Source organism: Fukomys damarensis, unplaced genomic scaffold, assembly GCF_012274545.1.
Source record: "Fukomys damarensis isolate Sample0158 unplaced genomic scaffold, DMR_v1.0_HiC HiC_scaffold_21, whole genome shotgun sequence".
NCBI lineage: Eukaryota > Metazoa > Chordata > Mammalia > Rodentia > Bathyergidae > Fukomys > Fukomys damarensis.
Window position 1 is genome coordinate 7,612,662 of NW_022900933.1, and position 26,149 is coordinate 7,638,810.

General features: G+C 44.4%; 1 protein-coding gene across 5 annotated transcripts in view; it reads left to right on the forward strand.

Moving 5' to 3' along the window:
- Positions 1 to 26,149, forward strand: part of Syne2 (spectrin repeat containing nuclear envelope protein 2) — a 310,603-nt gene that overhangs the window by 25,940 nt on the left and 258,514 nt on the right. Inside the window, exons 1-2 of one of the 5 annotated variants that reach the window (XM_010602997.2) lie at positions 15,663 to 15,837; positions 16,032 to 16,160. In XM_010602997.2, the coding sequence (XP_010601299.1) occupies positions 16,082 to 16,160 (79 nt within the window). In that variant the 5' untranslated portion in view covers positions 15,663 to 15,837; positions 16,032 to 16,081. The other 4 variants (XM_010602995.1, XM_010602996.3, XM_010602994.3 and 1 more) reach the window with 4 other exon arrangements.

Below are 26,149 nucleotides of genomic sequence, written 5' to 3' on the forward strand. Positions count from 1 at the left end.
GGAGAGCAGAGGGAGATGAGGGAGAGGGAATGAAAAGAGAATTAAGATGTGTTATATATGTGTTCCAGCTGCCCATGAGGAATGTAATCATTACTGTGAACCTGTACTAAGAAAAATAGAAACAGTTTTGAAAGAGCATTAACAAAAGAGGCAGCACCATTCCCCTGCTGTGTCTGCTGTGAGGAGCCCCAGGACACAGGGATGAAGTCCGCCCTCCCTGCTCCCCTCCTCTTCCTCTTCCGTCCTCCTCCCTTGTCTCCTCACTCCCCGCTTCCTCCCCTCCTACCTCCTCATCTTCCTTTTCTTGCTGCCTTGCCCAGGCTGGTCTTGAACTCCCGCCTCTGCCAGCCGAGTCGTGGGGGCAGTAGGTAGGTGCCACCGTGCCCGACCAGGTGCTCCCGTTCTTACTTCGACCTGATCTTAGGTTCTTGGTTGTGCCATCTGCGGTCTTCTGCCAGCTTGGGATCTTCCTGCTTTATGGGCAGCTGCTTGATCGGTGCTGACACTGTCAGGCGAGGCCCTGCGCAGGATGAAGGTGGTGTTGGCACCGCTACTGGCTCTGCCCCAGGCAGGGTTTCAGACGCCCTGCGAGGGGGCCTGCTGCCTGCCGAGCTGACCGCGTGGGCACCCACAAGCTCGGCACCTCTTTTCTGTCCTTGGCCCTGACTGTGTTCCATGGAAGCTGTGTGCTTGGGCAGTTGAGAGCTAGTGGTTATTTTTCCCTTTCGGCTTTGTGATCTTAAGCTAAGTAATGAGTTTTCTCATAAGAATAATTAATTACAATTCCTGTAAAGCAGAGTGAAATGTATGTTTTGTTGTATACTTGTTTATTATATAGGCTTTCCTTCTCTTTTTAAATGCGTATATGTTGATTACAAGAGGCAGGTAGAATGGAGGTGATTTTAAGAATGTCTTGTGTGGTTATTAGGTGTAAAGTTAATTACTAGAATTTATTTTGTACTATTGGGATAGTAGTAATTTAAATGGTATGTACTGTTCTCTAATTACTAGCGTTCATAAAGAGAGTACAACAGTATGGAAATATTTTTTTCACCTTGAGGTTAAAGTTTTTTTTCTGCAGTCCTGATCTCCGCTGCTGTCCTTCCGTCCTGAGGAAGGAGCCCCCCTGAGCCCCTCCGGTGGCACAGCCGGCCTTCACCGGTGGATCCTTCAGCAGAGAGCGCTGCCCGTGGCTCCCAGGAAGGTTCCGAGGCCGGGAGCTCAGCCTGGCCTCCCGGGCATTCTGACGCCAGGGCTGGAGGACGCCCCCTTCTCTGCGGCCGGCCTCCAATCAGGGCAGGTGCAGGACCGGCTTTTCTGCCTGCTAGGGAAGCCTTTGCTTTTGGGGACTGCCCCAGGCTGTTTATTTCCCCGAGCTCTGACCCGTCTCTGCAGTGTTTCCTGCTTACTCATCTCTGTGTCTCAGGGCCTGCATCTGAGGGTACTCCTCAAAAGAATGGATGAATACCGTCTTACCTGGAAGCTGGTATTCAGCTTTTCATGAATGTAGTTCGTGTTTCTACACCATTCACCTGATATCCAAGTGTTAGAATCAAATTAGGTCAGAAAGCATTTATTTACTTGTTTTTTCTTTGTTTTTAAGAAAGGATCGCACCATGTAGTTCAGGCTGGCCTCAAACTCATGGCAATCCTCCTGCCTCAGCCTCTCAAGTACTAGAATTACACGTATGTGCCACCATTCCTGGCTCAGAAAGCTTTTAAAATAAGCAATCCATGTAGCCATGGTAGGGGAAGAAAACCAGCTTTTAAAAAAATTTACCATTTTGAAGCTGCACTGTTTATCTTGCTTAAAACCTAAGTGGCAGTGTGTCACTGTAGTTACAGGGCTCCATCTAAATCTTTACTACACTGCAGGTACAGAAATATACGGGCACAGGGAAACCAGCTGTGTCCCTCTATCCTCGTAGACTTAGTGGCTTGGTCAAGGAGTCCTGATAGGAGTGATTAACTAGGGAAGTGTGTTACCCATGTGTCTACACAGAAGTTCCCTAAGAAATGTAATGCAACTCAGGGGGAAACTAGGCTCTGGAAGTTTAAATACCACCCTGAGGGCTGGGGATCTAGATCAGCGGTTCTGCTGCCTGCCTTGCAAGCGCAAAGTACCAAGTTCGATCCCTGGTACCCCCCCATAAATCAATCAATAAATAAACATACAAATACCACCCTAAAGGGTGACAAAGGAGGGAAGAGGTCAAAGGAGAGGAGCCAGTTCTGGGCAGGACAGGAGGAAATGCGTGGCACATCAGGGCTGTTCCTTCTTTGTTTTTGAGACAGGGTCTCCCTCTATAGCTCAGGCTGGCCTTGCAGTCACTCTGTAGCCAGGAGCAGGATGGCCTCCGTCTCGCGGTAGGCGAGTGTCTTGCTTCATCTTCCCGAGTGCTGGGATTACAGCCCTGCGTCACCACGCCTGGCAGACCAAGGTCGTTGAGCAAGATTTGTTGCCCCGTTTAGTGGTCAGACTTCCCCGTGAATGGAAAGGGGAAAGGGCCGTCCGTGGTGAAGCCGGGGAGACATCTTCACATGCTTTAGAAAGGGGAAAATGCTTTGCTTTCAGAGCTTGTGCTCCCCTGGCTCACTTGCTTTTAGCTCAAAGTAAACTTTATGCCCAAGGGAAGTGTTCTGGGGTGACACAGTCCCCTTCATTGTCACCCGTGTGGCTTAGGGCTGCGGTGGTTATTCTAAGACAAAACAAGCCCTTATCTCGAAAAGGTTGATTTTGCTAATTTCCTCTGTAGGCAATTGCTGTTCGAGAGGTCCCTGGCCAAACAGCAGCTGGTTCCTCTGCTGATAAAACACATGCAATTCAGGCCACTAGTGGTGGTGTGGGCCGAAAGGAAAAGGCAGATCGCTCTGCCATGGCCCATTTGTCATAGTAAATTAACTTTTGAGTGCGAAAGCATTTTTACAGCTGCCACTAAACTGGGCAAACATTTCCCTAAAGAAATAGTGCATCTCAGAAACAAACTTCTCATTGTAACAGCCAGCATATTTTTGGCTGTCATCTGCTGCCAAACATTTCAATTGTTGAGATATTTGTTTTAATGTCCTCAGAGAGACTAGTGCTTGGAATTTTAGAGATCATCATCAGCAGGGACACAAGACATGAGAACATGTGAAGAGATGCTTGTGTTACTGAAGTATTGGGGCAATGTTGTTACCGTCATGCTGACAGCCTGCAACTGTTGTGAGCAGTGTTTAGTAGGCCTAGCTTTTAGCTTTGTAAATGTAACTGAATCCTTCATCCCTCGACCTCCTTTTTTCCCTCCAGAATGGTTTGGGACCAAGGTTCTTGAAACTGTGAAATCCCAAGTGGTGTGTGTGTGTGTGTGTGTGTGTGTGTGCATGCGTGTGATTATTACAAGTAGAAATTGACATTTTAGCTGGGTGTGGTGGTGCACACCTGTAATCCCAGCACTCGGGAGGCTGAGACAGGAGGATCACTGCGAGTTCGAGACCAGCTGGGGCAACATAGTGAGTTCCAGGTCAGTTGAGACCCTGTCTCAAAACAAAACAAACAAACAAAAAAGGAAATTGACATTTTACTGTAAAATACATCCAGGAAGATGTTTGATGGCCTCCCCCCACCTTCCTTCCTTCTTTTTTCAGTGACAGGGATGAAACCCAGAATATTGTTCTTGACAGGCAAGTGTTCTACCACTGATCTACATCCCCAGTCCTCAATTTAGTTTCTTACAGCCAAGAATTCTGGACATTTGAGGAAAAAAAAAAAGTTACAGAACATGGAAGGGGATCAATTCAAGTGGACTTACCCAAGGAGAAAGTCATACTTTTTTAGTGACATAACACAAACGGACCTATATAACAGTGAGATGGGGAAAATGACTTCCAGCCTGTAAGACATCGGATGTGCCGAGTTTGTGGTCTCACAGCATGGAGGAATGAAGCTGAGGACTAACGCTGGAAGTTAGGAGAGTTTTATTGGAAGTAAAAAGAGGAATAGCTCTGGGATTTCCAGGAGGGGTCCGGAGGGGTGGCTGCTGAGACCCTTGGTTGGTTGAATCATACAGCAAAGTCACAATGTGGGCACAACATGGGTCAAACTACAAGCAACCAATAGGATTACAAATATAGCTGCTTAGCTCATTTTTTTTTTTTTTTGGTACCAGGGATCAAACTCTGGACCTTGTGCTTGCGAGGCAGGCACACACCACTGAGCTAATGCTTAGCTAATATTAATCCAATAGGGAAGCGAGTCACCAGCAAGGGTGCACAGAAGGGAAGGGGTGGACTTTCTGGTCACCACCTGTGGGCCTGGTGGTGCTCACCACAGCGTAACCGCGAGCTTGTAGGCCTGGCTGTTGTCTCCACCTCGAGGCTGGGCTCTCTTCGGATTGGCCTCCAGCCCGTCTGTGTGTCTCATCTTCTGCACTGACTCCCTTGAGAGACTGTTCATTTCTATCCACTCAGCTGTCTGTAGTCATAGTTAGACTTGCAGGTCAGCTGGGGCGGTAGCTCAGCGGTCCAGTGGTGGCCTAGTGTGCGCGAGGCCCTGGGTTCCATTCCCAGCACCACAAAAGAAAGCAAAACAACCAAAGCAGCCCGCTAATTACACGCTTCTCATTTTCAAAAATGAAAACAACAGTAAAACCCCCACCCTCTTTATCCAAGGAAATGAAGTTTTTCCTGGCGCAACATTCTTAAAAAAGAGAAGAAACTTCCAGAGGGATTGGGGGTTCCTACAAGGCAGAGCTGAGAGCTGTAAAGACAGTGTCTTCCGAAACACTGCTGTCACCCTTTTTCTCTGCCCCCAGGCATGGTTTGTGTACCCATGGGGGCCCTGCACGGTGCGTGCTTTAATGGCTACGCCAGCCAACAAGCGGCCCTTCTCAGAGGGTCACCCTGAAGGTCTGCCCAAAGACCCAGGGTGGAGGCACCCGCTCCGTGGGCCAGTTGGGCTCTGCGGGAAATCCAGGAGAAGGCGGACACCCAAGGGACAGATGGGTCAGCCCGATACGGTTATTCCATCTTGTGTGCATGCATGGAAAGCCCACCTTGTACCCCGAAATATACACTACTGTCATTAAAAATTAATTCACTTTCCATATACATAACGATCTCATTCATCATATGGAATTTGTACCTTCACGTGTTGTATCTTTTTTTTTTGGTACCAGGGATTGAACTGAGGACCTTGCACTAGTGAGGCAGGCGGTGGCACCACTAGCTAAATCCCTAGCCCATGATATATCTTGATTATTCTTTTTTTCACGATTCCCTCCCTCCTCCTCCTCCTCCTCCTCCTCCTCATCATCATTATTTTGGTTTTTTGAGACAAGGTCTTGCAGTGTAGTTCAAGTTGGTCTTGAACACACTGTGCAGCCAGGCTGGTCTTGAAGTCATGAAGACCCTCCTACCTCAGCCTCCTGAGTTTCTAGGATTATAGGCATGTACCACCAAGCCTAGAAATTATTACTTTTAATTTAAAAAAAACTTAAAAATATGTTCTAGGGCTGGGATATAGCTTGGTGCTGCCGCCTACCTTGCCAGGTGCGAGGTCCTGAGTTCAATCCCTGTTCAATCCCCCAATATGTTCATGTGCAAAAAAATTTAAATTTTTTCTATAAAAAACATCACATCACATTTTGTTCATTTTTACCCTCCCTCTCCTCCTCAGTCTCCCTTCTCCCTCATCCTCTAGATCCCCTTCCTATTTCTATCAAGATCACCTCCCTGTTTCTTAACATGGCTCTTTAGTTTGCTCTTTAAGTTGTTTATATTGTGGGTCTCTCAGAGATGCCATACCATATTTAAACCCGATCTGACCAACTTATTTCACTTAGCATTTTGGCTTTCAGGTCCATCCATTTTCCTACATATGACTCATAAGTATTCTTGATGGCTAATACTCCGTTGTGTACCTGTGCCACCTTTTTTATCCTTTCATCTGTTGATGGCCTTGCCCGCCACTTCATGATTTAGTGATTGTGAGTTGTGCTGCTCTACTGTAGGAGGCTAAATTTAGCTTTTGTGGGAAGACACCCAGGAGAGGTAGGGCTGAGTCAAATGGAATTTTTAGTTTTAGTTTTTGACTAATCTCTATGCTGGTTTCCAAAGTGGTTGTACTAGCTTACATTCCCATCAGTAATGTAGGATTCCTTTCCCCCCATAGCCTTGCCAACATTTGTTCTTTGAGTCCTTGATGATTGCTATTGTTCCTGGAATAGGGTGGAATCTTGGCGTTCTGATTTGTTTCTCTAATGGCCAGCGATGCTAAACATTTTAAAAATATATTTATTGGCCATTTGTATTTCTTCTGTGACGTGTGTATTCATTTCATTTGTCCATTTTTTAATTGGGTCTTTTGTGGGGTGTGATTTTGAGTTTTTTATGTATTCTAGATATTAATCCTGTCTGAGAAGTAGCTGGTGAAATTTTTTTCCCATTCTGTAGGCTGCCTCTTCACCCTGTTGATTGATCCTTTTTGGTACAAAGCTTTTTAATTTGTTATGATTCCATTTGTTCATTCTTTTTTTTTTTTGTACCATGGATCGAACTCAGGACTTTGTGCTTGTAAGGCAGGTGATGGAACCACTGAGCTAAATCCCTGGCCCCATTTGTGGATTCTTGATGTTATTTCTTGTGCAATTGGGGATCTGCTCAGGAAGTCTTTGCCTGTGCCTGTGTCTTCAAGAGTTTTACTAATTTTTTTCTTCCAGTAGATTCAGTGTTTCTGGTTTTTTTTGGTACCAGGGATTGAACTCGTGTCCTTGCACTTAAGAGTCAGGCTGTGGAAGCACTGAGCTAAATCCTTGGCCCATTGTTTCTGTTTCTGTACAGAGGCCTTTGATCCATTTTGATTTGATTTTAGAATCCTTAGGAAGCCCTTGTCTTGTGACTAAGACATCAATTCATTCTTCTCCTTCCTGCATCCACCTGCAGGGCAGTCTCCTGACCCATCCCATCTCGGAATGGTCTCTCCTTTGGCTCTGGTCTCTGTGTGCCAGAGGTGACAGGTGCTTAGTCTGAGACTGATGGACAGAACAGGAGTCTGGTGGAAGTGCTTGAGGAAGTTATAAAGCCATCCACATGCTTTACGTGGACTGCATTAGCGTGTCATCAGCAGGAGCGTAGAACTGTTTCCCAGTTGTCTGAATGGTCTTGGCTCAGCGCCACATTGAAATAATCTCATGTATTGAAAGGGCAATGGGAGTTGTGGACTCTACTATGGGAAAGACCGGTTATTTCCACAACCAGATTTCTTTCTTCCCAGTGAACAGCACCTTATATTTCTATCTCATTTTGTAATTTTTACACGCTACCTTTATTAGCCAGTCCTCACAGAAAGTCTGTGAGTTACTTTGTACCCTTTCTTATTTCAGAAAAAGTTTGAATTGCAGAGAAAAATTCAGTAAAAAAATAACAGATGAAGACATTGGAATAAAGGAAAAATAAGGCTTGATGGATAAAGCCAGGAGTACAGCCACCTTTTGTCCATAAGGTCATTTGTAGTATGGGCTGTAGCAGCCAGAAACCACAGGGAAAACTTGTTTATTAAAGTAACGTGGTCATGGTATTAAAATAATGGGTGCCCGTGATCAGAGTTTTTCTTGGTACCAAGACCTGTGAGTTTCCGCAGCCTGTTGTTATGGGAGGAAAGCGGTAGGGAGGGATCTTGGTGACGACAGGGCAGTGCAGGAGGGGCTGAGATGATCAGTGCCATGCCCGTCCCTGCCTGGTTTTCCTTATCATCAGTCCAGTGTTTTCAGATACACAACAGAAAATGTCGGGTTGGTTCTTTGGGAAGAATCTGGAAGAATCTGAGAGCTGACCCAGGCAAAGTCCCAATTCTCATTTCGCAGATGAAGGGGGAAGCAGGAGTCGGACACGCGACGGTTGCCCAAGGCTGCAGTCTCAGTGGCTGAGCTGGGCCGGAGCTGGGGCTGAAGCTTCCTGACGCCTCCTGACATTTAGTCCAGTGCCCTGGCGACCACGGTCCTCAGTCCTCCAACCTCTGTAGGCCGGGAAAGTGATGAGTTCTGGAGTTCACCGACTGAAAGGTGTCACTGCCGTCCGTAACGTGCTCCTTGCCCGGATGCTGACCTGGTTGATCTGGTAGCTGACATTTCCCCTCCACTCTCTGTAGTCGGCGGGTCTCATCTCTGGCATTTGCCTTCCGTTTTGTTTTGTAAATTGTACGTGTATTTGTGTGCTTAAATTTGCATAAAGTACATAAACAACTCGAGTACATTTGTCTTTCGTGTCCTTTCGTGTCCTTTCTCCCTTCCCAGTATGATATCAACGTGGTGTCCTGTGTGTCCTGCTGATGCTGGTCACTCACTCATTTTATCTGTGCAGTAGTCTTTCCTTATATGAAGCGGCCATTCTTTTCCCAGTCTGTGGTTTTTTGTTTTTTTTGGTACCAGGGATCTAACTCAGGACAGTTGAACTTGCGAGGCAGGTGGCAGAGCCACCGAGCGAAATCCTCAGCTTCTTTTCCCGGTCTGATTCGATTACAGGAACAGCGGCACCATGAGCATTCTAGGAGTGCCTGCCTCGCTGTGCAGGTGTGTGCTTTGAGAGCATGTGGTAGTTGCCACATTTTCTGAGTCACTAACAGTCGCTGCTCCTATTGGAGTCTCCAGCAGATGTAAGAAAGTCTGTGCCGAGTTCGGGGCAAACCGTGCGCCCAGAGTGCTGTTCTCGGGTGCATTTGGAGCCAGTGCTGCCCCGGGCTCTGGCCTCATCTGCCCTTCCAGTCCTTGTGTGCAGCTCTGGGTTCATGCTGCTGCTGCTCCTGCTCTGGGCTGTGGCCTATCCAGGGCAGCAGCGCCCTCCCTGCCCTTGCTCCCCTCTCCCCGGAGACGACCCCACTTCTTTTCCTGAGAAAAACAAGGTCATCTGATGAGAGTCCCCTCATTCTTCTCTCCTTGAAAGGTCTCAGCGTTTCTACCCTGAAGAACGGTGAGCATGTTTTGCAAACCGCGCAGTCTTCTTGGAATGGGTGGGAAGGTGCATTTAACAGCTTCTGAAGCTGGGTGTGGTGGCACATGCCTGTGATCACAGCACTCTGGGAGGCTGAGGCAGGAGGACAAGTTTCCAGCCCAGTCTGTGCATCTCAGTGACTTAGTGAGACACCGTTTCAAAAAATTGAAGGACTAGAGATGTAGTTCATTGAGAAGGCCCAGGATTTAATTTAATTACTTACTTATTTATTTATTTTTTGGTTTTTTGAGACAGGGTCTCACTATGTAGTTGAGACTGACCTGGAACTCACTATGTAGTCCAACCTGGTCTCGAACTCACAGCATCCTCCTGCCTCAGCCTCCCGAGTGCTGGGATTACAGGCGTGCGCCACCACGCCCGGCTTAATTCCCGTTAAGAAGGAGAAGAGGAGAAAGGAGAAAAGAGAAAAAAGGGAAGAGAAAGGAAAATGCAAGGGAAAGGGGAAAGAAAGGAAGTGTTCTGAGACTTAGGGTCAGAGGATTGTGCCAGGAGTTCCTGTGTCTTCACCATCCTCTGACCCAGTGTATAAAGTCCCTGCCCACAGCCGCCAGCCTTTTAGTTCAGTTCCTGACTGTTTGCACTGAGCAGTGCTCCAGCCCCTGAGATGCCTGTGTTGTGCCTGTGCCCCACTTCCGTCCTGCATCCTCCTTTCCATCTCCCCAGACCTCACCTGGAGCTCCCTTCCTCTCCCCTGGCCTCTCTTCCCTCCGCTGCCTGACTCCTGGGGATGCCCCTTTAGGTGTCCTGTGTTCCATACCCAGTCCCTGTTTTTCTCATTTTTAATCTTTCCTGTTTTGTTGTAATAATTCCTTTTTCTCTTTGTAGTTTTACTCATTTGTTTGGTGGCGCTGGGGATCAAACCCAGGGTGCTTGCTCGTCCAGTGCTCCTCCCCCGAGCCACCCCTGGTCTTACTCTCTGGCCTCCTGTGGGCAGCCGCTGTAATACCTTCTCAGAGTGGGTGCTTCAGACGTAACATTTTTGGGAGTCTCACATGCCAGGAAATGACTTCTTTATACCCTAGTACTTGATTCCTACTTTACGTAGATATAGAATGAAAAACTTTCTCAGAATTAAAACGAATGTGATAAAATCCACTTGTGATAAATTACTGCAGCTACTTTAAAGTCTTCCGTTCAGTGGTGTCGCACCCCTTGGTCTTCCATGAGCTTCCCTAACTGCCGTCCATCTCCAGAAGTCTTTTATCTTGGAAAAGCGGACTCTCCACCTCTCCCAGTGGTTAAAAGTTAATTGCAGTAGTGAACTCCCATTTCCACTCTCCCAGCCCTTGGCAACCCACCATTCTTTGGCTTTTGTTTCTATGAATTTTAACCTAAATGTATTTTAAGCTCATGTAAGTGGGGCCCATCATACAGCATTTGCACATCTGTACTGACTTCCTGTATTCGATTTTGTAGCTTTGGGTTTTGTTTTGTTTTTTAATTCTTTTAGTGCTGTGACTAGCTTTTAATTTCTTTTTCTTTCTGGTTCTGAGGTTGAATCCAGGCCCTGGCTCGTGCCAGGTAAAGGCTCTACCACTGCACTACCTCTCTAGCTTCCTAGCTTTTACTTTTTACTTTTTTATTTTGGTACCAGGGATTGAATTCTGGTCCTTGCGCTTGCAAGGCAGGTACCAAAACCACTGAGCTACATCCCCGGCCCTACTTTTTACTTTTGATGAAGATTACTGGGTTTAATTTCCAGCACAAGCGCACTCAAAAAGTCCCAGTGAGTTTATTTACAGAGTGTAATAACCACTGTTCATATAGTCTCGTGCAAGCACTGAGTGAAAGTTTCTGTAGTTTTCAGCTTCCGGTCATTTATCGTTGAGTTCCAGCGACGCCCTGTGAGGAGATCATTGTTCCCACTCTGCAGCAGTGCTGGCTGCAGCTCAGTGCCTCCGGGGTTGGTCAAGGCCAGTGGAAGGCTGCGAGGGAGGCGGCACATTCCCTCAGGATGCCCTTATCACGCACGGCAGGCTTGGCATTGGCTGTGAGAGACACTGTTTCCTTGTGAGATTGCAAGTGCAACAGCATCATAACCTGGGAACTTGGGACACATTTGTTTTCCAAAAGTAATGAATTGATAGGGTTGAGCATTCTGTTTTTTTTTGTTTTTGTTGTTTGTTTTGTGGTGGGCATGATTAGAGTACTGTACAGTGCTTGGGAGGAGTTTTATGGTGGACCTTAAAAATCACCTGGTCTGGGAATTTGCAGTAACTGTAGGATGAATGACAGAGTTAGGAAAGCTAATGGGAAGAAGATGAAGAAACTCAGTGCCCGTGTGGTCACCAGCTTGCTGCTGTGAGCTTGTTAGCAGATCAGGGTTAACGACAGTCAGTTGCTAAGACAGCGGGCGATCCTTCAGAATTCCTGACAAGACCTCAATTAATATGGAGCAGGTGATGAATAAGAAAAAGTCCAAAGGAGGCCCGCCAGGGAAAATGCCTGCATTTAAATTACTGTTACAGAAATAAGAGAAGCACTGGCCGATCCTGCTCTGATTCCTTGTGGTCAACCTTTAAAGACAGAGTAGTTACCTCTTTCTCATTCTGCGATTTTCTCTCGTGGACAGACTGGCAGGGATTGTTAACAAACTGAGGATGATGTGGTGGATTAACTAGTGGTCAGCTTGGAACGCCCAGCTGAACTGAGGCACTGTGGTTCTGGGCGTGGAGACCCACTCGCCAGAGAAGTGTTGCCCTTGGCATAAAAAGAGAACCGGAGGGGAAGATCGTGGTCTGTTGATCTTCTTGGAGAAGCTCGCTGCGGCTGGTTTTCCTGATTCAAACTCTGCTGTTCTCATTGGCAGAGGAGCTCGGGTCCTCCCTGTTGCTGGGGATGGCTGCTGTTCTTGTCAGGGAAGTTCTGGTCTTTGCCTCGAGCGTCACCTCCTGGCTCCGGTGCAGATCCCTCAGCCTTGTGGTACAGACCCTTCACCCCTCCGGCACAGGCTTTGTAGTTTCCACCATGGGCCTTGGGCCTTCCCAGTGCAGATCTGTGATAAGGACTTGTGTGGGGCATTGCCGTGGGCTCTAGGCCTTTAGCTGAACCTATGCGGGACACTGCCTTGGGATCCAGGCACTCAGCTGGATTCTTTGGGTCTTTAGTGTGTGGGCAGATCTCTCACATTCCTCTGCATTTGACTTTTTGGGTGAATATTATAAAAATAATCCTATAAATATGTCCTGTATTAAATCTGTTCCCTTGCCAACCCTGACTACAACAGATGAGACAATGAAAGACCCATTGAATTGCCAAAAAAAAAGGCCTTTGGAAATATTTTCTAGAAGTTTTTGATAAATTTTCTCAGAATTTTTCTACTACTTTATTTCTGTCATTTTTCTGCTCATTATGAAGATGTAAATGTACAGGTTCTGGGGGCTGGGGATTTAGCTCAGTGGTTCGGTGGCCTGCCTCACAAGCGCAAGGACCTGAGTTTGATCGCGGGTACCAAAAAAAAAAAAAAAAAAAAAAAAAAAAAAAAAAAAGTACAGGTTCTCTATTGTATGGTCCAGAACTACATAATATTGTACCTTGTTTTCTATTTCACTAGTGTTTTATTAAAATATAATTTTTAATTACATAAGATATATGCATTTGCCTGTTTAAAATGCAGAGAAGCAAATAGAAGAAAACAAATGTCACCCAAAATCCCATTCACTGGAAATAATCTATATTCAGATTTCATTGTTTAGTTGAAAACAGTGTTATTATAATAACCCAAAGTAATTGCCAAGTTTCCTTTTGAAAAGGGAAATTCACTAGTGGCATAGGCAAATGACTGTTGTTTCAAAAAGGGTATGTCTTTTATAAAAGCATATATATTAATTTAGCATTAATTTTTAAAACAATTCTGCATTATTTCATTTGTACCTAGAAGCTTTAATGCCACTATGTTAATTCTTTTTTTTTGGTGTTTCTGGGGATTGAACTCAGGACCTTGTGCTTGCAAGGCAGGCATGGTGCCACTGAACTAAATCCCTGGCTCTTCTCTTTTTTTTTTTTTTTTTGGTACGAGGGATCAAACTCAGATCCTTGCACTTGCCAGGCATGTGGCAGAACTACTGAGCTAAATCCTCGGCCCTGTAACCTTTTTTATAAGGGCACTGATCCCATTCACGACGGCTCCACCTGTCAAAGGCTGCACCTCCTAATACTACCACTCTTTAGGAGTGAGGATTTCAGCACAGATTTCGAAGGTCATGTGAACTTAGTCCATTGCAACTCCTGATGGTCACCTCCATCTCTCTTAAAGTGGTGGGACCATGGCACATCCTGTGTTCATCTCTTAGAGGATTTTGCTCGATATTGTGTTCATTTGTCATTCCCAGATTTAATTCCTTGAAATCAAGCTTGGTATATATACACATATACACTTACATATAAAGGCTTGGTGGGTAAATGGGCAAAAGAAAGGATAAATGGCACATGATGTACTGTCACATGCTGGTTTAGAGCAGCAGTGGCACACATGCCACAGTGGGTGGTTTGCATCATTGAAAGCTCTGAAAGATTCGCCATCACTGGTTAAGAATATAGACTCCGAAACCCAAACGACCTGGATTCAGATCTCAGCTCCATCATCTATTAGCAGTGGTTCCTTAGACAACTGTATATAAGCCTTGGTTTTGTTTCTTCAAGGAGGGGTCAATAACTGAGCATGGTGGTGTATGGCTGTAATCCCAGCACTCTGGGAGGCTGAGGCAGGAGGATTGCAAGTTTAAGTCCAGACTGGGCAACTCAGAGAGATGCTGTCTCAAAGTGAAACATTAAAAAAAGGGCTGGGGATGTAGCTTATTGTGAAGATGGAGATAACTACAGAACCTCGCTCACACTGTTGTTAGGAAGGGTTGTATACGCAGAGTGCCTATAACATTACATAGAGTGCCTGTATCGAGTAAGTGCTAATGAGGTGTTGTGATTTTTATTGCTCCCCACCCCATGACTTTTAAAAATAGCCCTGCCATGGAGCAAGGAAATAAATTCAGTCAAAATGAAGTCATACTTTTGTTTTCACCTTGGCTTAAGAGCCCAAAGGTGTGGGAAGGGTCAGGGAGGTCCTCGGTCTGTCACACGCTCTGTTGAAGGCGTCTATCACGGTGCAGTCGGGGGCCCATGGGCTGGTAAAACAGCCTTTCTGGTTAGAGCGAATCAGCCCACTAGAGCACACTCCTCAGGGTACTTCTGATTCATCTTAATTCAGAGGGTAAATAAATTATTAGTGAAATTTATTTGGTAGATAAAATTGTTAATAATAGTGATCCACGGAGGAGCTAGAGGAAGGCTTTGGGTGGAAAATATTGAGGAGGAAGGTGTGGAAAATTTTTTGAGCTGTTGAATGATTTTTATCCTTTGCATTTTCAAAAGTAGTCTGTTTAATATTTAATATGATTGATTATAGCTCTTGGCCTTAGGCTTAGTTTCTGGTTTCCCTTTGAACATTTTTTTTGTTATGAAAAAATTCTAGTTTATTTCAAAGCTAGAGGATTTTACAGTGCACACCCATTTATGAAGTGTGATACAAATTACAGTGAATGTTTAAAAATTCGCTACAGGGCCAGGGATTTAGCTCAGTGGCTCCAGTCCTCCCTGGCAAATGCAAGGTCCCGAGTTCGATTCCCAGTACCACATACAAAAGACTTGTTACGGGGAAAGACACATTGCCGTCAGTCCCACTCAGCATATACTCCCCAAGTCTGAACGTAGTTACCCCAGCGTTCTTGCCCCTTTCTGAAGCAGTTCTGGAGTCCTCTTGTGAGTGCCTTTATGGCTACCTCGACGTCTTGAATTGGTTTACAGCATTTATCTTTCATGGCCATTTTGACTTTGGAGGAGAACCAGAGGTCACACAGTGCCAGAACTGGTGAATAGGGTAGATGAGAACACACTAATGTTTCCATGAGCCTGCCTTTCTGTTGAATGGCACCTGGTAGCGGCACTCACCCTACTTTTCATCAGAATGTGTGTGTATAGTGCTGGGATTGAACTCAGTTCAGACTTGGGGCCTCTCCCTTGCTAGGCAAGCGCTCTACCACTGAGCTGCATCCCCAGCCCCAGCAACAAATTCTGTTTGAAATACTTGCTTGATCACAAAGCTCTACCTGCATTTAAAATTTTTATTTCGTTTTCTTTTGAGGGTGCTGATGTTGGAATCCAGAACCTTGGGCATGTGCTAGTCAAGCCCTGCACCCCTGAGCTGCATCCCCAGTCCTGCATGTACTTTAGACTTTATGTTTGGTTTATTCCGTTGTTTAGTTATGTATATGGGAGAAGGCACTGTTTTACTTTGAGTCCCCCAGGAATTACTACTGGGCCCCACCATGAAGCAATTCTTTTAAAAAGTTGTGGAATAAGAATTGTTTTATCAAAAGGATTCCTTAGGACTCAGAAGGGAAGGGTTGACACAGAGGGGCAGCTCAGTGGGAGAGCACAGGCTCAGGCTGGCGTGAGGCCCAGGGCTCCATACCCAGAACTGGGAAATGAGGCTCAAGGCGGAGCTAGGGGGAGAACGTGCAGGTGGAAAACCAAGTCCTTGGGAAAGTGGTACAATACCCAGCCCCTCAGAGGGTTTTGATACACACTGTAGTTGTTTTTAGTTTCACTTTGTGAGCTGCTTGGACTCAGCTCTTACTGTTCCCAGTAAATGACAACAGTTACGGAGCAGAAAAGGAACCAAGTTAAGTACAATGTTTTAAAGAAAACCCTTGTCCACACACATGCCTGAGATACCAGTCTGTGTGGACTTCACTTCCTCCGGATCAGCCGCTGAGCTTCAGTGATCGCTGGGCTCGCAGAGCAACTACGGCATCCACAGTGCGTGTTCTTGGCGTCCTGCCCGCAGCTCCAAACAGGGTGAATATAGGTCACAGGGCAAAATCTTGATTATGATTCAGAAAGAAGGCGTAGCTACTCTGTTCTTGAAGAGCTGAGGAAACACTGGCCAGTAAGCCAGATTTCTCTGGGAGAGCAGTTTTCCGGCGGTGCACGTTCATGGGAATGGCGACCTGGAGGGTCTCTAATGAGCGTTTGTCCTTTTTCCTTTTCAGTTGACTTCTGCATCTGAGATGGACCAGATATAACCTCCAGCGCCGAGAGCATGGCATCGGGTCCTGTGCTTCCCGCTGAAGACAGACAGCTTTCCTTGGGCATCGACGATCTCCATATCTCGCTGCAAGGTGATAAAGTCGGGGCGGCCACAGACACAGGCAGGGTGGAAGACCTCTCTTCTCCCTCTGCGAGGCCCGTCAGTTTCTCCCTCTTGTGCGGTTTTCAAAAATGTATCTGCGTTTCCACTATAGAAATCTTTCAGTGTACAGTTCTTTAAATATCTCAATTGCTCTGCACTCTCAGTTAAGGAAGTGAGGAATATCTGAAAGGAATTATCTCTGGTTTCTGAATATGAATTTGCAAGGGAAAATTAAATAGTTAACTGCAGTTTGCTAGGCACTGTTTGCACTCTTGTATCTTTCTGCTTGTTTCTCTTGACTGCACATCTGTATTTTGCCCTGATCTGGAGGAATAGTTGTAATATTATAAAGGAATCATCTTTTAATGACTAGGAATCGTGTGTGTACACCTGTAAGTAATATGTTTCGTCTTGACTGCTTCTTATAGAGTTTGAAAATTTATTTTCTGCTAGACTGCCTTTGTTGATAAAACAAATCTTGGAGTTGAGTAGTTAGCTACTGTAGAGAAAATAAGGCTATGGTCTTTGAAAATATTACTTCAAAGGACAGCATTATGCGCCATTTAGGATCTTAGTTAGAAGCTATAGATTTTTGACTCTTTTATGATAAAGATTTTAAAGTGACTTTCTGACTCTTTTTGATTAAAAATGTGTTTTGAATGATTAACTTCTTGAGTTTGGGACTAAGGTGGAAAATCCTTAGCTGTTGGAGTAGATAATATCAGGGTCTTAAAAATAAATATAACTTGAGTAAGAAATACTTAGGTTGTTGGGAAATAATACTTGTAAGAATTTAAAATTTTTCACTATTATATTTTAAAAATACGATATTCACAAGTAGTTGAATTTTCATTTAAGTGAAAAAATTCAGTGTGCTTAATTTTCTTTGAAGTTTTGGCTACAGCAAATATCCTGCAAATCTAATTTCTAGAGCTGGGTCTGCATCTTAGTAGTCTCTTGCACTTAGGCTGGAGACTCTGTCTTAGGAACCTCTCTTTCCTTGAGTGTGTGACTTAGATCATGGGGTCCCTGTCATAGCTGGGTTTGTGACTTTGACAAAACACTTCACAGTACTCTTGAACAGTGCCTGTTACCGAGCGGGGGGACTCCTTCACTGTAGTGTAGCTTCTTTTGTGTATTTACAGTTCAAATCTTTCTAAATCCTTGTCCAGGAGCACCCAGCTGGAGTAGCAACCTCTTGGTGAACGGGAACAGCTTGTAAACCGGAAGTCTTGTTTTGGCTGGGTTTTGTTTGGCATTCACCTCAGTGGCTTCCCCGCACACCTGGCATGAGGTCCGAGCCTCCTGCTGAGGCTCACGGGCTCTTCCTGACCCGCTGGCTTTTCTCAGTGCCCTCGTCTCTCACCACACTGCTGGGCACCGCAGGCTTCAGCCCTTTTCTGCTGTGGGTCCTCGTGTGTTCGTCCAAAGACCCCTGGCTCCTCCACCAGCACCGGCAGATGGAGGACGCCTCCTTCTGTCCTTTGCGCATCCCGGCTTCTGCCCCTCTGCAAGCCCTACTTGTCAGGCCGAGCTGGGCGCCGCCTCTGACCTCCTTCGTGCTGTCGAACACTCCTGGTTCTACAGGGCTTCCTGACTTCCGCAGCACGCCGTAACTTTCCCGTACACCAGCGTCCACCGCCTCCCTTCCCTCAGAAGCACATGGGAAGGTCGATCGTTAGGACCTTGGGAACACGGAAGCTGTGGCTCAGGGAGACTGACTTTCTCGGAGTCGCACAGCTAGCGAGCAGCCCCGCTTTGAGTTGGAGGACGGTTTCTCTTTAGTACACCACCCCCCTCTGTCACGCTTCAGAGAACAATTTGAAAGAGGGAGTTTCCCTGACGAGCATCGATTGCTCTTTGGGTATCGTCTAATTTGTATTGCAAACTTTTACACCTAAACTATGCGTGTGAACATCTTTAGATAACGTAAGTGACCTCTGGTTCATAAATTGTTTAAAAGAATTAGCAAATTTCTGAGAAACGCGCTTCGTACAGCATGTTTGGAATTATAGCGAGGCTGTGCAACCTGCTTCCCAGGGGAACATGGCTGTGGGCTGTTTAGCAAGGGAAATGTGATATCCGGGCACCAGCCGGTCTGAGTGAGTCACCTGCCCGTTGTAGGTAAAAGATGAGGCGCTGGATGCCTGGCTCTGTGGGGCAAAAGTGGAAAAGCAGAAGCGTGAGGTTGAATCTGTTGTCATTAACCTGGACCACCCCAGAGAGACCCACGGTACCAAGGGATTCCCGTGACTGTGGAATGAAAGCATTCTTGTGAAATCAGTCCATTTCCCACGGTTGAGTTCCCTAGTAGTGGATTTGTAATGGTTGGTTTTACTCCGATGAGGAAGGAATAAAGGAGGGACAGGGAAAGGAAGGAAAGAGGAACCCATTTTTATATATTTGTGAAGATAACTGGGTTCATGGTAGGATCATTAACTGGGCAAAAAGACGATAGACAATATTATCTCTGTTATTACTTAGTTGAAGGCTGTCTTAACAGTGTTTGGCTTTGTTCAGTGTGTAAGCAGCTTTATATTTCACAGAATTCACATGTGCTTTTGATCCTTGGAGTAACATGAGGAGGGAGAGAGGTTTTATGTAATTGGAGAGGCTGAGGATCACTGCTCATAAGAAAGTTGAGAATGGCCTAATGAAATTATGAAGTTTATTTTATCTGTGCAAAACTTTACTAGGGTGAGGAAATTGTGGCCATGCCCTAACTCCAAGAATAAAAACACCGAAGAAAAAAAATTTTAAAAGCCCGAAAAGAAAACTGAAAGGTGATTCATCACTGATGCCCTATAAAAACAGGGCTAGGGAGAATCAGGCCTGAAAATCAGGCCCTGCTTTGTGGAAATTCACAGAGCAGGGCAGTAAATGATGGACTGGCTTATTTTTGTTCATTTTTTGTGTGATCTTTGAGAAAATACCTTTATGAAGGGATTGTGAGGACCTCCCTCCAACCCCAAGCCTTTGCACTAAGCTACACTCCCATACCTTTGTTATTTTTATTTTTTGGCACCAGGGATCAAACTCGGGACCTTGTGCTTGCAAGGCAGGTGGCGGAACCACTGAGCTAAATCCCTGGCCCCCTTTTTTATTTTTGATTTTTGAGACAGGGTCATGCTAAGTTGCTGTGTTGCCCAAGCTGGGGTCAAACTTGTGATCCTCCTGATTTAGCTTCCCAGAGGGCTGGCGTTACAGGTATTTGCCCCACACTTGGCTTTGAGGTACATTTTGTAGAAATATTTTTATACTTTCTTTGTCTTTTGAAATTTTGGGGGGAGGATTTTGAGACAGGGTCTCACTATGTAGTTGAGACTGACCTGGAACTCACTATGGAGCCCAGGCTGGTCTTGAACTCAACAGCAATCCTTCTGCCTCAGCCCCCGGAGTGCTGGGATTACAGGTGTTTGCCACCATGCCCGGCTTTATACTTTCTTTGTCTAGTGAAGAGAATAGCATTGAAATGTTTGGTTGGTTAGGAAGAGAAAGGAAGGCTGGGTGTAGCACATACTAGAGAAGCTGAGGCAGGAGGATCATCATGAGTTGGGCTACATAGTGAGTTCTGAGTCAACCTGAACTATATAGTGAGTGAGACCCCCTCCTTCGAAAAAAAAAAAAAAAGGGAAGAGAGGTCCAGGGATTTAGCTCAGTGGTTCTGCCACCTCCTCCCAAGCATAAGGTCCTCAGTTCGATCCCTGGTGCTAAAAAAAAAGGAAGAGAAAGGAATTGTATTTATGAATTTGAGTGGATTCATATAAAAGTGGAATTTTAGATTAGGGCACTTTGAATTATGCTGAGTGATCCACATTTTAAATAGATTTGAGATGTGGAAATTCAGGCTGTTGAAAGGTGTCTGTCGCGGAAATTCTTCAATTCTTTCCATTTGGATTTCTTATTGCTTCCTTCCCTTTTATCCTACTGCACATTTTATCCTCCAGAATCTCTGTGGGAAAGGTATATCCACGGAATCAATTTTTTAAGTATTGGACAAATATAATTATGAAAGAAACAAGAGGTAAAGGTGGATAAACATCACAGGATTTTAGAATTGAAATGCATTGTCTCTGCCATTCAGTATAATTTGAGACCACAGTAGGAATCCTTTCAGAAGTGTTCCTGGTGCTGAGATCCTTTGGGAAGTTAAATTTAGACCAACGTAGCTTGGGATTTTTCTTTTAGGCAGTGCATAGCTGTTGGATCTTGAGAATGAGAAGTATGTGGTCAGTTGTGCTTGAGGGAGTAGTCTGGCTTTCGGGCATGGAAGGCTGAAGAGCCCAGGAAGATAGAGTTGCAGAAAACACTTAAGAAGCCCTTCCAACTGGCTGCTGGGGAACGTTCACTTGGACCGGGTTAGAGCAGTGAACGTGAAGTGTGCCACAGATATGAAACCGTGAAGTTGTGAGACTCCTTAGGACTTTGCTACTGTTGGATATGGAAAATCAGTTAGGGAATCTCTATGTTTTTGAAGTTGAGTCGCTTGGGATAGAACAGTAGCACATATAATGTCCCAGCTATTAGCTTTATTTAGTGTGTATCTTCAGATTTATTTATTTTTTTTAACTAGCAAGTGTCATAGTTTGTTGGTCATAGAGGACAGAGTTTATGTAACCAAAATTAATCATCTTATTTTCAAACATGGTATAGTTGGGCCGGGGATTTAGCTCAGTGGTTCTGCTGCCTTTCTCACAAGTGCAAGGTCCCGAGTTCGATCCCCAGTACCAAAAAAAAAAAAAAAAAAAAAAAAAAAAAAAAAAGAAAAAAGAAAAGAAAGATAAAAGGATTCAGACATGGTACAGGCCAATGCCTTAGAAAACCAGCAGCTAACTGCAGACTGTTGTCCTTGATTAGATGCAGAACTGGAAGGAGCAGATTCTCTTACCTTTGCCACCATGCCAGGAGTTCATTTTCACGCTGTCCCGCCAAGATGCTGGTGAATGGTAACCATCTGCACCTACCTGTAGAAAAGTATGCTCAGCCTGGCTACTGTGTCATTTCAAACAGTGCTCATATATTTTATTTAGTGTTCTTATCATCTAGGTCACATCTTCTAAAAGATTACCCCCTTCCCCCGTGTCTTATGGGTAGGTATCATTAGTTGGTAGGGCTCAGTAGTGAAAGGGGAGTCTATTATTACTCCATTTAAATGGATTCATTACTTACTGAGTTCCATCTCAGTAACTTATTTTTAATTTTTATTTATGTGTGTTTTTTTCATAGCCAATCTGGCATTGAGCTCGTGGCCTCCTGAGTGCTGGGATTACGATTTACTTATTTTTAGTAACATTAAAAATTATCTGTGTTAGGGATACGTAATTATAATTAGGTAGATGGGATAACTGTCCAGAGACCTATTGTACAGCAAGGTCACTATAGTTAATGATAATGTATTGTATATTTTGTATAACATTGCTTTTAAAATCATGAACCCAGGGCTTCAGATATGCTGGGCTAGTAGTGGTCTACCAAGGAACTATACCCCTGACCCCATAGCCCCATATTCATAAATTACACATGTATAAAATTAAACTAAATTAAATTTTGCTTCTTTTTTTTTTTTGCCATTCCTAGTATCAGGGATCAAACTCAGGACCTTGCGCTTGCGAGGTAGGCGCAGTGCCACTGAGCTAAATCCCCGGCCCATAAATTTTAAACTATATATATGAACTACTTAAAATTTAGTTTAGTATATATTTATATTATATAATATGTTATATATATGTAATTGAGTATATATAAAGTTTAAAATTTAATTTAGTTAAATTATCTCCAATTTTTGCGGGGAGGTTCTAGAGATTGAACTCAGGACCTTGTGCTTGCGAGGCAGGTGGTGGAACCACTGAGCTAAATCCCTGGCCCTTCCGATACATTTTTGAAAGATGCGGAATGAATGTTATGTACTCTTACCACAAAAATTGCAACAATGACTATGCGAGGTATGTCCCCCGTTAATTAGCTAGGTTTATCCATTCGACAGCGTATATGTACTTGAGAACATCATATTGTGCATGATAAAAACACACAATATTATCTGTGAATTTAAAAAATTCTGTCAAAGGAAAAGTATCCGTATTTCGGGGGTTAGATTGCACATCACAGTGCGGTGTGATATTTACTTGTATACCTTCGTGCGGTGAGTGTGAAGGGCCAAGCATGTGCAGGGCTCTAGGTGTCGAGAGTACAAGGGAAATAGATCAAGCACCTTCCAGAAGTGTCAGGTGTGTTTTTGCTGTAGACGTGAGGTACATCTGCCTGGGGTGCAGATCTGTCCAGGCTTATGAAAGCCGTTAAGTCTTTAACTTTGCAGACTCACGTTCCTAATTTTGATATCTATCATTCAAATTCTGCCAGCGTATGTCTGGGAATGTTGTTGGGTTATCTTTTCGTATTTCAATTTTAGGGAGATTAAGAATAAGAAAATAATTTATGTAACATTTTTGCAAGGCGAGTTAAGTATTCCTCTCTCTTTGGCCGGAGCTACCCCAGGGTTTTTGTCCCATGACTGAGGCCCACGTAGCTGTTCCCGGAGTTTCCGCCTGTCCTTGACGTCATCGCTTCGCTAGTCCGCCAAGCACATTTGAGGCGCCCTGTGCACGACATCTGCATTGCCAGTGAAGTTTTTGAATATTTTAGGCCTTCACTAAACAGGGAGCTTTCTGTAGATGGAGGCAGGGGCTCTGTGATGTCCAGAACCATGTTTCTCAGAGAAAACCTGTCCCACTGAGGGAATGAAACCCTGTGAAGTATCAGAAGAGGAATGGGAGAAATCAAAGGCGTCCCGTGGAATTTTAATCCCTCTGCGCCAAATCCCCTGGTGTGGAACTTGGATAAAAATGGTGAATGAGGAGGAAGGAAGACACATATCAGCAGGTAATCATTTTGCTTCTCTAACCAGTTCAGTCTGCTCAGTTATTATTATTATTATTATTATTATTATTATTATTATTATTATTATTATTATTTTTGGTACTGGGGATTGAACTCGGGTCCTTGTACTTGTGAGGCAGACGGTGGAACCACTGAGCTAAATCCCCAGCCCTGCTCAGTTATTATGAATAAAATAAATCCTATCCGTGGACTGTTGTCATTGGTTGGAGGACTGTTACATCTGGAGTTATGGTTCTCACTACCAGTATTACACTTAACACCGAGGCTTCCAGAATGCTTCTGGTAAGCATGTTAGTAAATACTGTCTTCTGCTGTGTTTTCTTAGAAGATTGTTTGCCTTGGCATTAGAAGGCTTTCAAATCTTAAAAAATATTCCAATTAAATTAAAAAAATAACTCTTGAGGTGTTTGCACTGTACAGTGTTTTTCAAGAAAAATCATTTTTTTCTTAGGTTGTATGCATAGTTTTGGCTTCTGGGAACATTGATTCTGTTTTTGTCCAGAGTTTGGAGATAAGCTTACATTATTCTGGGTCAGTTGTTACATTTTGAAAACTAGGGCAAGATAAATCCAGGGTCATTTAGAGTTCTGTTAAAGTGGGTTAACAAAGATCTCATTCATTCCTTATAGAAATAAAAATCCTTTTTAATTAGTCCCAGGGGAGATACAAGTTTTTTTTTTTTTCCTGAGGTTTTGTGTATGCACATGTGTTGGGTAGGGGGTGTGATTATTCAGAGCTTGAAGTAGTGGATTAGAAATAAATAAAACTGAGAATCTCACCTTGAAAATTGGAAGAAGCTAATATAGAATATTAATTTATAAGTACTTGATGACTTTAGCATGATTTAACACTGAAATTTGGAGGTCTTTCTAAATGTGTCTCTCTTGTTTTGTTTTTTGAGACAGTCTCATTGTGTAATTCAGGCTGGCCTCGAATTCCCTGTGTAGCCCAGACTGGGCTTGATCTCACCGTCCTCCTGCCTCAGCCTCCTGAGTGCTGGGATTATAGGTGTGCACCACCATGCCGGGCTCTGTCTTTAAGACACTATTTTTCTCATTTGATTTCAACATTGATGATTATAATTTTCTGAATGACTTTTTTCCTAAACTATTCAGTGGAGTTTTGCCAAAAAGCAACAACATTTGCAGTATTCTTTTTGATATATTATTGAAAAGCAATGTTTACTATCACCAGGTATTTTTAGAGTTGCTTGAAAATGGTAATTAAAAACACAAGAGCTGCCTGTGATTGGTGCTTGCCTGTAATCGCAGCACTCTGGAAGGCTGAGAAGAAGGATTGAATGTTTGAGCTCACTCTGGGCAGTTTAGCAATTTAGTGAGACCCTGTCTCAAATATAAAAAGGGCTGGGGATGTAGCTCAGTGCACAGGCCCTGGGTACAATCTCCAGTAGCAAGGAGGAAAAAAAGATGGTTTGTCTGAGAAATAACACTGTGTTGACGTTCTCAGTGTGTGTGTGTTTGGAGGAGGGACACCAGATTCATTTGAATAATCTGTCCTGGCCATTGAGGGTCAGGATCTATGCTGATCATTCAGGAAGAAAGTGGCAGAAGAAAAGCCCACGGCTCCATCTGCGTGGCACGGTGCACCCCTCTCTGGTCATGCCTGGTTTTCCTGCCTCTACTGCACAGGTGACACCGTATGGCACTGGTGTCCCATTACGAGGTGACGGGCCACCTGGGTCAAGTGTGGCATACAGACAGAGCTTCTCAAATTGGAGTGACTGAAGATTTTCCCAAAACATTGTAATGGTTAGCCTTTTCTCAAGTAGGATTTTTAATAGTGGGAACTAATTCTGTAGTTCTGCGGTCTGCCCAAACCTACACGTTTTATGGATAGAACTTCAGTGAGTTTTGATGTCTTCAAAACAAAATATTTCAAAAGTACAGTACAGATAGATTCACATTTACCACTTTATCACATACTGCGCTTGTGATTTTCATGAGTCCAGGCAAATGATTCCTGAGACCATACCTAGTGGAAATTGAGCGCTATTTCAGGTAAGGAAGTACCGAGTGAACAACTTACGTAAGCTTTGTGAGTCCTCAGTGCTTATTTAACTTAAGCAAGGAGAGTTAATCAAGGAAAATATCAGCCCATTGTTGGCTGAGCAGACGTTCAGGTGGGTGACCGTGAAGGTGCCTGGAGACTTCTTTAGTTCAGAGAGTGCCTCCCTGTGGAGGGACAGAGAGACAGCACAGGGAGCTGCCGCGCAGAGCAGGCCGGCAATAGGTTCAAAGCTAGTTTGACTGGACTAAGGTGGACAAGAGGTGGCCTGAGTTGGTGTTGGAAAGGCAGAGCCGGCTCGGGCAGGGTGGGCAGCTCTGAGGTCAGGTGTGTCATGGAAACCATTGGAAGGATCCCTCCCTCCCTCCTCCCTCCCTTCTTTCCTTCCTTCCCTATTCCCCTCCTTTCTTTGGATTTGAGCATGGGGCTTTCACGCTGAGCCATATCCCTAGCTTTTTAAATTTTTCATATTGAGATGAAATCTTGCTAAGTCACTAAGTTGTCCACGCTGGGCTCAGACTTACAGTCCTCCTGCCTCAGCCTTCCAGAGTGCTGTGATGCCGGGCAATCTGCCACCATACACAGCTTGGAAGGCTTTCTTTTTATTTTCGTGATTTCCTTTTTTTTGAGTTTTAAAAATTATTTTTAGTTTTTTAAAGTTAATATATATTACAGGAAACGAAAACATAAGCAAAGAACAAAGTTATTCGTAACCATTAGCAGCTTAGCTGGATGTGTTCTTCTAGGTCCTGTGTTTACATGTACGACATGCCATTTTGTGACTGAGTTTATACAGTGTGTGTCATGCTTTTCTACATGAATATTCATCAGTTCAAAATCCCAAAGCTACAAGGGTATTTTTGATAACTAAGAACACACTACACCAACTCAGTCTGTTAGAAAAAATTGTAATCCTGCCTTTCTTGGGAACAGCAATTTCACTGAAGATAAAAATGGCAACAGGCCTCTAGACAGAAGAATTGGCAACGTGACAATTATAATGCTGCGTTTCCTTAATGCTCGATTTAAAATGAGACATAAAGCAACAGAATACACCCA